Source organism: Somniosus microcephalus, chromosome 29, assembly GCF_052327205.1.
Source record: "Somniosus microcephalus isolate GS21.2 chromosome 29, FLI_Smic_1.0, whole genome shotgun sequence".
NCBI lineage: Eukaryota > Metazoa > Chordata > Chondrichthyes > Squaliformes > Somniosidae > Somniosus > Somniosus microcephalus.
The window spans coordinates 35,044,952-35,058,326 of NC_141015.1; the positions used below are offsets into that span (position 1 = coordinate 35,044,952).

Consider the following 13,375-nt stretch of genomic DNA (forward strand, 5'->3'; position numbering starts at 1 on the left):
ATGGTCTGGAATGCACTACCTGAAAGGAAGCAGGTTCAATAGTAACTTTCAAAAAGAGAATTGGATAAAAACTTGAGGGGGAAATTTTTTGCCGGGCTATGGGGAAAGCGTGGGGGGGAAGAGTAGGGCTATTTGGAGAGCGCTTTTAAAGAGCTGGCACGGGCTCGATGGGCTGACCACCCTCCTTCAGTGCTGTATGATTCTTTTGATTCCTTGCATGTATTAACCATGAAGTTGGATGTAATGTAGAAGGTGTAAAATTGAGTAGAGCAAATGGAGGGAGGGGGGGGGGGGGGGTGGTGTTAAAACACTTGGGCTTTGCTGTTCCTCTTTTTAACCTTTTGGGCCTTTTTGGCTCCTGTCACTAAACCCTTCCCTTCCGATAGTTGGCAGGCAGTCCACAGCTCCAGCTGCAGTCACCACAGCTGCTGCTGGTCTGGCTGAGCAAGGTATGTGGCATTGAACAACACTGTGAAAAGCAGCATGCGGACTGAGTGCTTTCACCTAACTCGGAATGACTGTCATGTAACCATCATTCATCATTGCTTACCGGGGGGTGGTTTTTTCCCTTAAGAAAATCAAAAAAGGTACGTGAATCTAAAATAAAAAGGAGGGTCGGGGGTGGGGGGGGAATTGGTGTGGGGAGGGGGGAATGTAATGAGACCATAGCGCGCGGCACGCGCACACTCACTCACGCACATAAATTAGGTCGTCTACGCTTTGAAAATGGGCTTCTGCAGTATTGGCATGCAGGCAGTTAACATGTTCGTCCGAACATTTTTTGAAATGGATAACCATTTGAAACAAACCTGCTACCGGTGAAATGGCAGACGTGGGACTGGCCTTCCGAGGACCGATTCCAAACCCGAAACGTCGACTGAGGCTCGCTGACCCGCTGAGCGTTCCCAGCCCCTTTTCCTGTTGCTCGTTTCCGATTTCCAGCTCCTGCAGTATTTGGCCGTTTGTATTAAGCCTTTGTATGCTAGTGTTGGACGAGCCGAGCAAAGCAACAGTGCCTGGCTTGCACTAGAGATTTTTCTGAAGAGTACGTTTTGCTCCCTATTATTTTTCTGATAATCTAAAGAGTACTTAATGCAAAGAGCCTCGGGTTGTACACGATAGGGAAACTGTTAGTTGGACCCACAGAATGTGTGGCAAGTGTTTACAGACATGTAGAGCTGATTCTGAAAAACTAAAGGGAGTGACAATATTTCTTTTATTGAAGGGTTAGTGTGTGTTCTGACAAAGTCTTTGGAAATTAATATTTCAAGCAGAAAGAAGCAGCGAGCACTCGCCATGCGAATGTCAAGTTTTAATTTGTTTTGTAATAAATGAGTACCATCCTTCTTTGATCCTAACAGTGAAAGATTATTTTCACTGCTCAGTCATGAAGGGCGGAAACTTCGGGGGTTTGTACGGGAAGCATAAAGCAGGAGGTTCGAAAGGGTCAGTTAAGCATGGCAGCAATTACCACAAGTGGCTCTCGAAGGCAAGTCAGTCGCAACATTTAACGGAATCAGCTAAAAACTTGAAGGAAGAAGATCAGGAAATGAGCAGCGAAATCGGATTGGAGTCGGTAGCTTTGATGGAGATGTCCTAGCACCAGCACTGGCAGAGTGGGCCGAATGGCCTTCTATACCGAGATTTCTATCATTCAATAACTAAGCCGAATGTCAAAAAGGCAAATATCGATATTTTTAAAAAATCTTGTGTTATTAGTACAGCACAATTGAGTTCTAAAAAATTCCTTCACTCAGTAGCTGTTTCCAATACTTTGACAAACTGGTTTTAATATATAATGTGACAGTTAGAATGTAACTCAATAGACTTCAAATTGCAGGACAGATTGTTTCAAAGCTTTTGAAGATCTGTCATCTTTTTGCAAGAGCACAGTTGAGTACCTCTGCCTCTCAATCCTAAAGCTGAAGAATATCAGCCAATTATTATACAAGAAGTTAGAGTTATAAAGCCCGCTTTACGTGTAACAAACTATCGCAGGGGGCTTTGCAGGGGAACTAAGCAGGGAGACAAGGACAGAAAGGCAAGTGTTGAACGGGCTTTTGAAGGAGGGAGGAAGTGTTTACGTGCATGTTATATAGCTGCAAAGTGTGGAACAAGGGCAGGTGTAATTTCTAGGAAAGAACTATTTGGATCCTTTTTTGGCAAAAAAAAATAAATGTGATTATAAAATGATAAGTGACCATGCTACAATATTCCAGCATCTGATTTTTTCACTGTTATATTAAAAAAAAACAGAATAACCAGCATGCAATGGAAGCTCAAAAGTTGTAGTACAGTATATTTTAAAGTACCCATTGTCCATTTGCAGTCACTTTGGTTCAAGCACAGGCTCCAGCTTCCTAGGGCATTCCCAGTTTCTAGACTGCGATCCATACCAATGTCCCAACATTTCACTCGTACATCCACTCCGTTAAAGGATGGGTATGGGGGCAAGGAAGGTCAAGAACTTGGCGGTGGTGGGTGAAGGTCAGGTACTTGTTGGGGGCGGCAGGGAGAAACTCAGGAACTTGTTTGGGGGGCGGGGTGGGGGGGAGAAGGTCCTAACCTGGGACGGTGAGCCCTGTCTATTCTCTGAAAGCAGTCGTGTTAGCACTGTGAGCTCTGTCTGGAGCCTGGCTGTCACAATCAATGGATCAGATTACACATTGCAAAGATCTTGATTACTCAGGCAGGCAGGATCAAATTACACATTCCAGACAAACTGCTGGGTGTGTCTTGACCTCCAAGGGGACCAATCAGAACTTTGGTGTTGCAAATACACAATGTAGTAAAGTAATGGAGGTTCTACCATGTGCATCTAAGTATGTGTGAAGTATTAGCTTCCCTGAGTACACTGTGCTATTGTTAAAGGATGACCATTATCGACAGCCCATAGATACCAATTGGAGAAATACTTAATAAGAGAAACCATATAGTTGTTAATATGTGTAAACTGGGTTTCCCCATTTCATACTCGCACTGACTTTTTCCACATGCATTTACGACAGGAGGAAAGTATTTCATATTAACCCTCTTCTAAGCACCCTGTAAGGTATTGGGGGGGGGGGGGGGGGGGTTGAGGAAAGGTAGGAATAACTCCAACACACACTTCACTCAAAGAACTGGTGAACTAGATTATTCTAGAGTATGCTTTATAACAGTTAGAAGAATCATAAAATATGTCATCTCCAACCTTCTCATTTGCCACATGTACCGAGCGTGCGCTGCCCCCATTTCATTCAACTAACGCTTCCCCCTCGCCTCTGTTGTGTCCAAGCTGCATGAGGATTGGTTGCCTGTCTGACACGATTCATCATCTGGACACCCCTTCACTAAAAGGACTATTTCCCTGCAGCACACAGCTGTATGGTGTATATCGGAACAGTGGCTGCGATTCATTCCCATAATCGAGACATTTCACTCATGGGTCCACTCCATTTGGATTGTGGAATGTGGAATGTAATGCAGGAGAGAGAGAAAAAAAACCGAGCATGTCGATTCTCGCTCAAAGTCTTGTTTTTTTATGGCAGGCCCTTAGGAAGCATTCTTGAAGTGGTGCACCCACATCCCTCCTTCACATACTGGTCTCCAGTAATGATTTATCTTTTACCTTACTCTTGTTTCCCCTTTCCCGTGCCCATTGAATGTTCCATTTGTTGGTGGCAATTTGTGAATTTGATTTGAAACTTAGCTCCTCTGTGGAGCTTTCTTTCATTGGCATTTTTTGCACTTCCTCCATTTTCTGCTGTCCAGTATTCACCTTTGCCCTATACCGTGTCTGGCCACTGCCGTACATGCCTGACCAGGCAGTACATGCCTGACCAGGCACGTGAGAGTGCGCACACAGCAGACTTCCCTATCGGAGTTGAGGGCAGCCCCACTTCAGTAAGGCCAGAACTGTACCAGCCTGAGTGGCTCCTGTGGACCTGCCTCATGCCATTCCCAACAATTAACACAAGACCGCTGCATTTGGAATGAAATTGCTTTGGAAAAACAAAAATATAAGTACTAAATATTGCAACTCAAACATCATTCTTTCTCCTCTATATTTCTTTTCGTTTTTTTCACTGTGTAATTCATGAAAGCTAAGACTGAGACAGTAATTTCCATTACCTAACTAAATATGTTTGAACTTGCCCTTCAATTTGTGGTTTGCTCCAACGCTGACAGTTTCCTTGTCTTCGATCATTAGAAAGCTATTAAATTCTCCCAAAATGTTTTTTGTGCCAAATAGAATGATAGTCAGATTTGTTGCAAACAAGTTCACCTTCACGGAAGCGGATTTATAATGCGATAAACGCTCATACTGTTTTGTTTCATCTGATTTTACAGCAGCAAAGAATTTACTGAACAAGAAAACGGATGGAGTCAAGGTAGGTTCAAGGCGCTGTGTGTGTGTGCGCGCACGCGTGTGCCATTTTCTAAAGATTATTTTCATTTTGCATCCAACCTGCCATCGTAGGTGAACACTCAAAAATGTCGCCAGTCTTTCAAAGCAAGCTAGCTGGAGCTGAGTTTATGTGGGAGAGGCTTATCGTTCCCTGTGTAGACTCTGACATTGTTTTCCCCTCGTGATAAATGGTTGGGTGTCGAAGTTGGGCAAACTCGCTGCTGATTTCTAGCCTGCACTGCCTCAGCCTGATTTAGCTGTACTGTGGAACCGAGAGCTGCGTATGCACGCTCGCTGAGCAGCCCCCCTGTCTTTACCAGCCAGACTTCCTTTAATTTTGTAAAATTTCCGACCAGAGGGAAACACCTTTTGTGTATTGTGGCTCTTCCTTTCATGTGCAGGCTTTAGTTTGAGGATTACAGATGTGCACGAACAGGAATTGCGCTCAGAGCTATAATGATTGTGGCAATTTGAATCTGTAAACCAGAGCTTAAGATTATGAGGATTTATAATGGGTTGATCTATGGGGCTGGCAGACGCAATAAGGTCTTTTCAATACAGCATTGTTCATACATGTATTAGGGACTTAAACCTCTTCTGGTTTCAATGGCAACCCTCCCCTCCCTTTTGATGACCTTTAATAGGCATTCACTTTGTAATTATGCTTAGTGCTTTCAAAATTTGTTATTAGTTAGCAGGATGATGGAACACTGTTCGAGTACAAATGACCATTTGGATAATTGTACATCCCTCTCTCTCGTCAAGTATAATTAGGACTGTGTAATAACAGTGTGCAAAAGCCGAACAATAGATTATGCAGCACAGAAATGAAAGCATCAGCAGATTATCATTACGTCGATAACTTTTAAAAGCTATCCTACATTTAGTCAAATAAGACCTTCATTCAACGGTGTTGGCGATCTCACTCAGAGGGGACTTGGGGAAGTGGAAATACATCACACTCTTGCGGTAGGGGGCAGCGCACATTGATGGGAGTAGCGAGAGCGTGACTCTGCATCTACCCAATCTATACCTGACCTGATTGCGCCAGGGACCCGGGTTCAAATCCGGCCTCGGGTGACTGTCTGTGTGGAGTTTGCACATTCTCCCCGTGTTTGCGTGCGTTTTCTCCGGGTGCTCCGGTTTCCTCCCACAGTCCAAAGATGTGCGGGTTAGGTTGATTGGCCATGATAAAAAAAAATTGGCCCTTAGTGTTATGGGGGGATTAAATACGTGGGGTTACGGGGATAGAGCTTGGGTGGGATGGCTGTCGGTGTAGGGACGGGGGGCTAGGGTTTGGATGATTAGCCATGATCTCGTTGAATGGCGGAGCAGGCTCGAAGGGCCGAATGGCCTACTCCTGCTCCTATCTTCTATGTTTCTATGTAATCGGCCCCAACAATCCTCATTTATTGCACGCAAAAGGTCACAAAAAGAAACTTGACGAAGCAAAAGTCAGTAGTTCAAACAGTTCGACGTTCGACTCCCTACTGGAAAACGGTTGAGGCCAAGTCCCAGAGGGATAGGCCAGCTGTTGGTCAGGCTGACGTGACGCACCACTTAGATTTGGCATATTCTATCCCATGGTGTGGTGGGGCTGGAAATATTCCACCTGCCCCGGCCTCCCCTTTCCCACTGCTTGATCAAACAATAGTGCTGAGAATGTTTGAGGAAAAGTTTACAAAGCAATCTCCCCACTGGAGGAGGATTTATACTGAGGAGCCTTCGAGGGCAGATGCGAACAAAACCTTTGCAAAAAAATGTCATTAACATAGTTTATCATTGCACAATAGAATAGATACTCTTGAAACTGGTGAGTAAATATTCAACGTGAATGGGATCGACCAACATTATTAAAATAGTTTTATTTTTCAGCTATGCTTAAAGTTTTTTTTTTAAATCCATGTGTGAAGCTTTAACATTACACCCTGGGATACTCTCATACGAATGCTTAATAAGTTTGTATGGCATTTCTTTTTCCGCCATTTTAACAAGCGGTATTAACTCATTTTAAGTGAAACAGCTAGTATCTCGAAGTGTAATTTCAAGGCCTTAGATTTCAAGCAACTGAATGCTAAGTGTGCCATCATCCTTACATGTATTGTTAAAAAAAAAATAACTTGCCACTTTAACTCGTGAAAATAGAATGCCGGTGGGTTTAGTGTTTCATACTTTCTGTGTCAGGAGCATACCAAGTAAATTCTGTGTTTCCCAGGAAAAGTATTGAATATTTACGTGTTTTCCATTACCTGTTCCCAACACCTTGAATCCTCCACATTGCCATTGTTTTTGCTGCATTTTTGTCTCCGAAATGCTCTCTGTTGCTTTTATGTTGTGTATCCATGCCAACCAAGCTCGACCCTTATTTTGCCGATATTAAAGAAGCAGAATCTCTCTCTTTATTTTCTCTGTCGCAAAGGATGTTTTGCCAGATGTGGACACATTCCGGAAAAACAGGTTTCTGTGCCTCCGCCTCCCACAGCCAGCATTCCACCTACCTGGCCTTTTTACTATTTGATCTCGGGATTTGGGAGATGTTGGCAAGGCTGCATTTATTGCCTGTCCTTCTCGTGCTTGTGTCCAGATCCCTCCGTGGCCTCGCCCCCTTCCCCTATCCCTGTAACCTCCTCCAGTCCGACACCCCTCCGAGATCTCCGTGCTCCTCCAATTCCGGCCTCTTGCGCGTCACCGATTTCCATCGCTCCACCACTGGCAGCCGTGCCTTCAGCTGCCGGGGCCCAAAGCTCTGGGATTCCCTCGCTAAACCTCTCCGCCCTTCTCTCCTCCTTTTAAGTCACTCATTAAAACTCACCTCTTGAACCAAGCTTTTGTTCTGCTATCTCTTTATGGGGCTCGGTGGCAAATTATGTCCGGTGACACTCCATTGAAGCACCATGAGTAGTTTTTACTACATTAAAGATGCTTTTTAAATGCAAGTTGTTTTTGTTCCTGACAACTGAGTGACTTGCTGGGCTACTTCAGAGGGCATTAAGAGACAGCCACATGTAGACTAGACCCGGGCAGGTTCCCTTCCCTGAAGGACATTAGTCAACCAGTTGGAATTTTTACAACAATCCGGGAACTTTCAAAGTCATTGGGTTGGATTTTATGAATGGGAAGCTTTTGGAGGCGGGACTGCTGCTTGCCTGGTTTCAGTCCCGCCTCCATCAGCCTCTGGCCAACCAGTGGGATTTTTCCCTGATTGACCTTGTTAAGCCCGCCCGGTGGGCTCAGCAGGCCAATTAGGGGGAAGTCACTGACCGAGCACGTCAACATCTGACGTGCCATCTGTCAAGAACTTTCAAAAGAAGAAATTTCAGCGTTTGACAGCTCTGTGAAGCTGTCAAACACTGACATTCTGTGTAGTTTGATGAGTCCTTGTGTTCAGGACTCATCAAACCTTTCTACGTACTTTGTAGCAATCAGATGACTGTTGGATCCTCTGATCCAACAGCCAGTCTGTGATCTCTACAGTGGAGATGGCGGGACTCCGGCTCCACAGCAGCTGAAGGCTGTAGGCAGAAACAAAGGTAAGTTAACATTTTCTAACACTTTACACTCACCTCACCTACTTACCACTCCACACTTGCACCCATCACTCACCTCTACATCGCACTTTCAGACCCCGCAGACCTCCTACACGGCTCCTACACCCTGGCGGAGTTCCCCCAGGTCGGGAAGCCCGCACTTTGGAACGAATAATGGGGATAATCCTATTTTCTGCTTGTTAACTAACTGAGAAAATCCAGCCCATTGAGTTTTTTTTTTCAGGTGCCTGCCCACAAATTACCAGAGTTATTAATGGCCCAGAAATTCGGGTCGGGGGCTTCCCGCCGGCAGTTGAGCTGTAGGGCCCCGTGGAATTCCGCTCCGGGGCCTGGCCCTGCTGCCGGCGCGCTGTGCTTGCGTGTCCCAGGGGCGTAGTTAGTGCGATGCGTTCCCTGGGATCACGTGAGCCATGGGCAGCCAATCGGAGGAGGGAAAAGCCCATTCATAAGATTGACAGGAAGACCTGTGAAAACTTATGAATACTACGGGCCCCAAAATAGCAGTAAACCTTCAAATACATTTTTAAAAAACATCACACTTTTTAAATAAACTATAAATTACTTTAAATAAACTATAAATTACATTAAATAACTATTTTAAACAATAATTTAAATTTTTGAAAAACATAATTTTATAATAAAATGGGGCTAAAAATAAACTTACCTTGCTTTAAAGTATTTAAAAATAATAAACCTGTGGAAAAAATGTTTTAATTTTAATTAATTGACCACTTACCTTGTAAAAAGCAGGCCTTACGCCTGGTTTTTAAATGTGTAAATCCTGCAGGCTTAACCTCGCGTGAAAACCTGCAAAAAACCTAAGTTCAAAGCGCACGCGCAGCCTCCCCTGCGCGCGCGTTCGACCTCTGAACCCCTTCGTTCAGAGGATCGGAAGTGCCGGTTTCCCGCGCATGCGCAGTGCATGCAGGAAACCGGCATTTCCATTCGGCCTACGGGTGAGTACCCCGTGCGTACTCAACCGGGGAGAGCCGAATTTCTGGGCCATTGAATTCACTTTCAGCAGCTTGTCATGGTGGGGGATTGAACTCACGACCTCTAGGTTGCTGGTCTAGTATCACGGCCACTACACTACAGCCAGGAAAAGAGTTGCAGGCAACCTCTTTATAGCAGTGCAGTCTTTCCCAAGTTTTAATTATTGAGAATTTTCCTTCCCACATCAGAAGTTTTCATTTGGCGGTAGCCTCGGAATCCAGCACCATCTGGACCCTGAACCACCAGCCACAAAGATGGGTCCAATTGGGAACCACTGCGGCCACAATAGTGCACTTCTGTCCTCGCATCTCCCACACTTTATACTGCTGCCAAACTTTACCTCCTCCACATTAGACTCGCTTCCAACATACCCAAGTGATTAAACCATCCACAAATGCTCAAGGAAACCCTGCACTTTGAAGGAGCAGCGAACAGGAAGATTATTGCTCTGGGGCAAGATGGATGGGATCATTGTTGTTGCTTTGTGGTGGGAACCTGCCACTAGCTATAGAGCCTCTAAGACTGAGCATTCTTATTCAACTTCTTCGCCTGCAGTCCTGATCAACGTGGAAGACTGTGCTGGGAAATAGAATATTTATCCATTTTATTACCCACTTGTAGCATCACCCCCTCCAGGGTCAAACACAACACGCAACCCAAGGCTCCTGTCGCATTAACTTGCAAATATACTCAAATGTCCAAACTCCTCTGCTACGCTAGGATGATTCCTCCAGTCCGCCAAAAACACGACTTGAATAAAAGCAGAATCACTGTCCAATATGAAGGGGGTTTTGCCATTGGGAACTGAGTTGGAAATTAGCTCCCTAACCCATCGACCTCCCTTATGAAGGCACAACTGTGGTTTAGATATGGTTCCGCCCATGTTAATCGGATGCGAGCCTAGATGGCGAGTGTCAGTCGGCCCGCAAGAGAGTAAAAGGGAAAAAAAAGACCGATTTGTCAAGACAAGACTGACTGTTGACTACATTGCTCCGAAGCCAAACAACCAGCTCTCTCATTTAATATTCCCCGTTAAAATATTGCTGTCACATGTTCCTCCCTTCGTTGCCCAGCTCAGTGAACCTTTACACAGCCTCCTTCAAACAGCAGTGTGACCAAATAATCTGTTCTGGTGATGTTTGGTAAGGGATAAATATTGGCCAGGACACCGGTGAGAATTTCCCTGCTCCTCTTCGAAATAGTGCCATGAGAGGGGCAGACGGGGCCTCGGTTTAACGTCTCATCCGAAAAACGGCACCTCCGACAGTGCAGCACTCCCTCAGCACTGCACTGGGAGAGTCATCCTAGATTTTTGTGCTCAAGTCGCTGGGGTGGGACTTGAACCCACAACCTTCTGACTCAGAGGTGAGAGAGTGCTGCCCACTGAGCCACAGCCATACAGCTGAAGGAGGCTCTAAGTTGCAGACTTCTCCACAACCTCTGGCAGTGACGATCCATGATCTTCTAACTGAAGATTACTTATGTAGCTGGGTGGAGGGACACAGTCGAGTTTCTGTTTCTACACACCACCTAGCCACTCATTAGAAGAACTGATGCGACCCAACTCTGTTAAAGCTGCCACATTCAATAGCAAAACCGTCCAATTACCTAACTCTGAAGCAAACCCCATGACTATGATGGTGCGAGACACCTCTCATTACGATATTTTTTTTATAAATGTTAACTGATATTTTTTTTATAAATGTTAACCCTGAACCACTTTAGTTTAACATTTGTGGCAACTTCATAGATTTCCTGTTTATTCAGCAGGGTAAGGATTGAGGAAACTAGCTGGGCAGTGCACATCCGTCATTTTCTTCCCAATGAGATGTTTGTAATCCTAGAGCTTACCTGGCATTGTTGGGAATGAATTGTCACTGTTCAACGACCATTCGGAGTGTCACGGCGGGTTGTACCATCTCGGGAGTGGAGAAGTCATGTAACCGGTTCACCCAGTGCAACTCCACCTCCGCTTAACGCAATCACACAACAGTGTGCCAGCAACCAAAGCGAATCGGGTGATCTACCCCATCCAACCTCCCAGTTAAAGAAATTTGCATTCTCAAAGTGTACAAGACAAGTCTTTGAATCTCTTGACGTATAATTAGCACATTGTAAAAATCCTGCATCAATATTAACCACTGGAGTGGGCATGGATTTGCATTCCTCAGTTCCGAGTTGCTTTTGAACTGAGATCTGCAAGTGGAAAGATAGGTGCTTCAATATCTATTGTGTAGCCCCCCAATCCATGATGCTAGTTTCTAGAATTTAATGGCGATTTTTGTTGGAATAAAGTCATGGTTTAAGAATAAAATAGTAATTGTTTTATAATCTGCCATCAGAGTAAAGGCCAGGCATGACTTGCCAATATTAATGTTTGTCTAACGTTCCTCAGACCCGGTTAACCCCGTCAATAAGCAGACAAGAAAAGCGATATGAAAGCATAGCATCGAGCTGCTAATATCAGCAGCAATCACTTGTTGGTTTAAGTTTGCTAACTGATCATAATAGAAGTATAAGAAAATCTGCAATGCTGTGTCTTTCTGTAGCAATCAATAGTGGAAACATTAGAACGGGAGTTAACTTTCAGGCCATCTGCTCTGCCAAGTTGTTAGCCATGCCAAGTCTAGCTCTTTAATCCAATTTCTTTGTTCTTTCCCCATGCCTCCTGAATGCCCTTGTATCCACATTGCTTTCAAACGGCTCCAATACATCAGTGACCTTCGAAGGCTGTGTGTTCCACATTCTCCTAATCCTTCCTGTGACTACGTCTTTCCTGGATTCACTTTTAACTGGCTTAGCGCAAGTTCTAATCTTATGTCCCCCTTTGTTCATGATTCCCCTAGTAGAGTAAAACATTGTGTTCAAATACCTGCTCAATTCCCATCATTACTTTACATTCCTCAATCGGCTTCCCCCCTTAGCCACCTCATTTCCAACAAATAAAACCCTAATGTAACTAGTACAACAATAGAAAAAGACAGTATACGCCACATAAATACTGCGGCAACAAGAGCATGTCAGAGGCTGGGTATTCTGCGGCGAGTGTCTCACCTCCTGGCTCCCCAAAGCCTTTCCACCATCTACAAGGCACAAGCCAGGAGTGTGATGGAACACTCTCCACTTGCCTGGATGAGTGGAGCTCCAACAACATTCAAGAAGCTCGACACCATCCAGGACAAAGCAGCCCGCTTGATTGGCACCCCATCCACCACCTTAAACATTCACTCCCTCCACCTCCGTCGCACCGTGGCTGCAGTGTGTACCATCTACAAGATGCACTGCAGCAACTCGCCAAGGCTTCTTCGACAGCACCTCCCAAACCCACGACCTCTTTCACCTAGAAGGACAAAGGCAGCAGGCGCATGGGAGCACCACCACCTCCAAATTCCCCTCCAAGTCACACACCATCCTGACTTAGAAGTATATCGGCCGATCCTTCATTGTCGTTGGGTCAAAATCCTGGAACTCCCTCCTTAACGGCGCTGTGGGAGTACATTCACCACACGGACTGCAGCAGTTCAAGAAGGCGGCTCACCACCACCTTCTCGAGGACAATTCGGGATGGACAATAAATGCTGGCCTTGCCAGCGACGCCCACATCCCAGGAACTAATTTAAAAAAAATTCAAAGGTGAAGTTGGAATGAGTCATTCTGTTTACGAGTAGCGCATATATCTGCCAGCTAAATAAATACAAATGCAGGAACCTGAGAAACACACAATTTGCCTTGGCAGTAGATTAGCTCTTTCCTTTTGTTGGTCCTAAGTTGTAGTTGTGATCCATCTGTCCCTCCACAATAATCTTTGTGCTTTTCATATCTAACCAGTGGAAATTTCTTGTTCTTTTCCTTTTTTTTTTTATTGAACTGTTCAGAAAAGGAAGTCCAGTTCCAGTGTTCATTTAATGGTGAGGACCTTTTTGTAACTTGAAAATTTTCCACCTCATCTTTTACATCTTGTGATCACCAAATGTTCGCAGCGTCCTGTCATTCCACCATCCCATCCAGTGGTGTTGCGAGGGCAGATTTAAGAGTGCCTGTGCCCTATTATTGTTCGTTGTCGTACGCGTCCTGTCTCATATGGTCCTGTTGTTCACTCGCCCACCGTTGCCATTTGCAGGGGCCATAAAAGCAGCAGTTTGGAGATCGTACCGATGCTTCCACCTTCATCATTTCGTACTTTAAGCTAAAATCCTGCTTTTCCTCACCTAACAGGAGCGCACCAGAGTCCTGCATGCAAACAGCTGGTGATCCTTTCAAGACTGCGGCAACACTCTTTTGCATTAAATTACCAACCTTTAGGCTTGTCTGATAGCAATTAGCAATGGTTATACTTGTCAACAAGTTACCCCGAGCAGGACTTAGAACCTGGTGCTTCCTCACTGGTACGGTACAAATTGGTAAGCCAAAAAAACCTAGTTTACCAAGAAGTATTCTGGGATCA

The 13,375-nt window shown here is 45.0% G+C and overlaps 1 protein-coding gene across 17 annotated transcripts in view; it reads left to right on the forward strand.

Moving 5' to 3' along the window:
* Window positions 1–13,375, forward strand: part of LOC147098633 (calcium/calmodulin-dependent protein kinase type II subunit gamma) — a 442,156-nt gene that overhangs the window by 343,591 nt on the left and 85,190 nt on the right. For 5 of the 17 annotated variants that reach the window (XM_085970577.1, XM_085970582.1, XM_085970579.1 and 2 more), the window contains exons 13-15: window positions 387–449; window positions 4,333–4,373; window positions 12,807–12,839. In XM_085970577.1, coding sequence (XP_085826703.1) covers window positions 387–449; window positions 4,333–4,373; window positions 12,807–12,839 — 137 coding nt within the window. The remainder of the gene's footprint in view (window positions 1–386; window positions 450–4,332; window positions 4,374–12,806; window positions 12,840–13,375) is intronic. The other 12 variants (XM_085970578.1, XM_085970581.1, XM_085970586.1 and 9 more) reach the window with 3 other exon arrangements.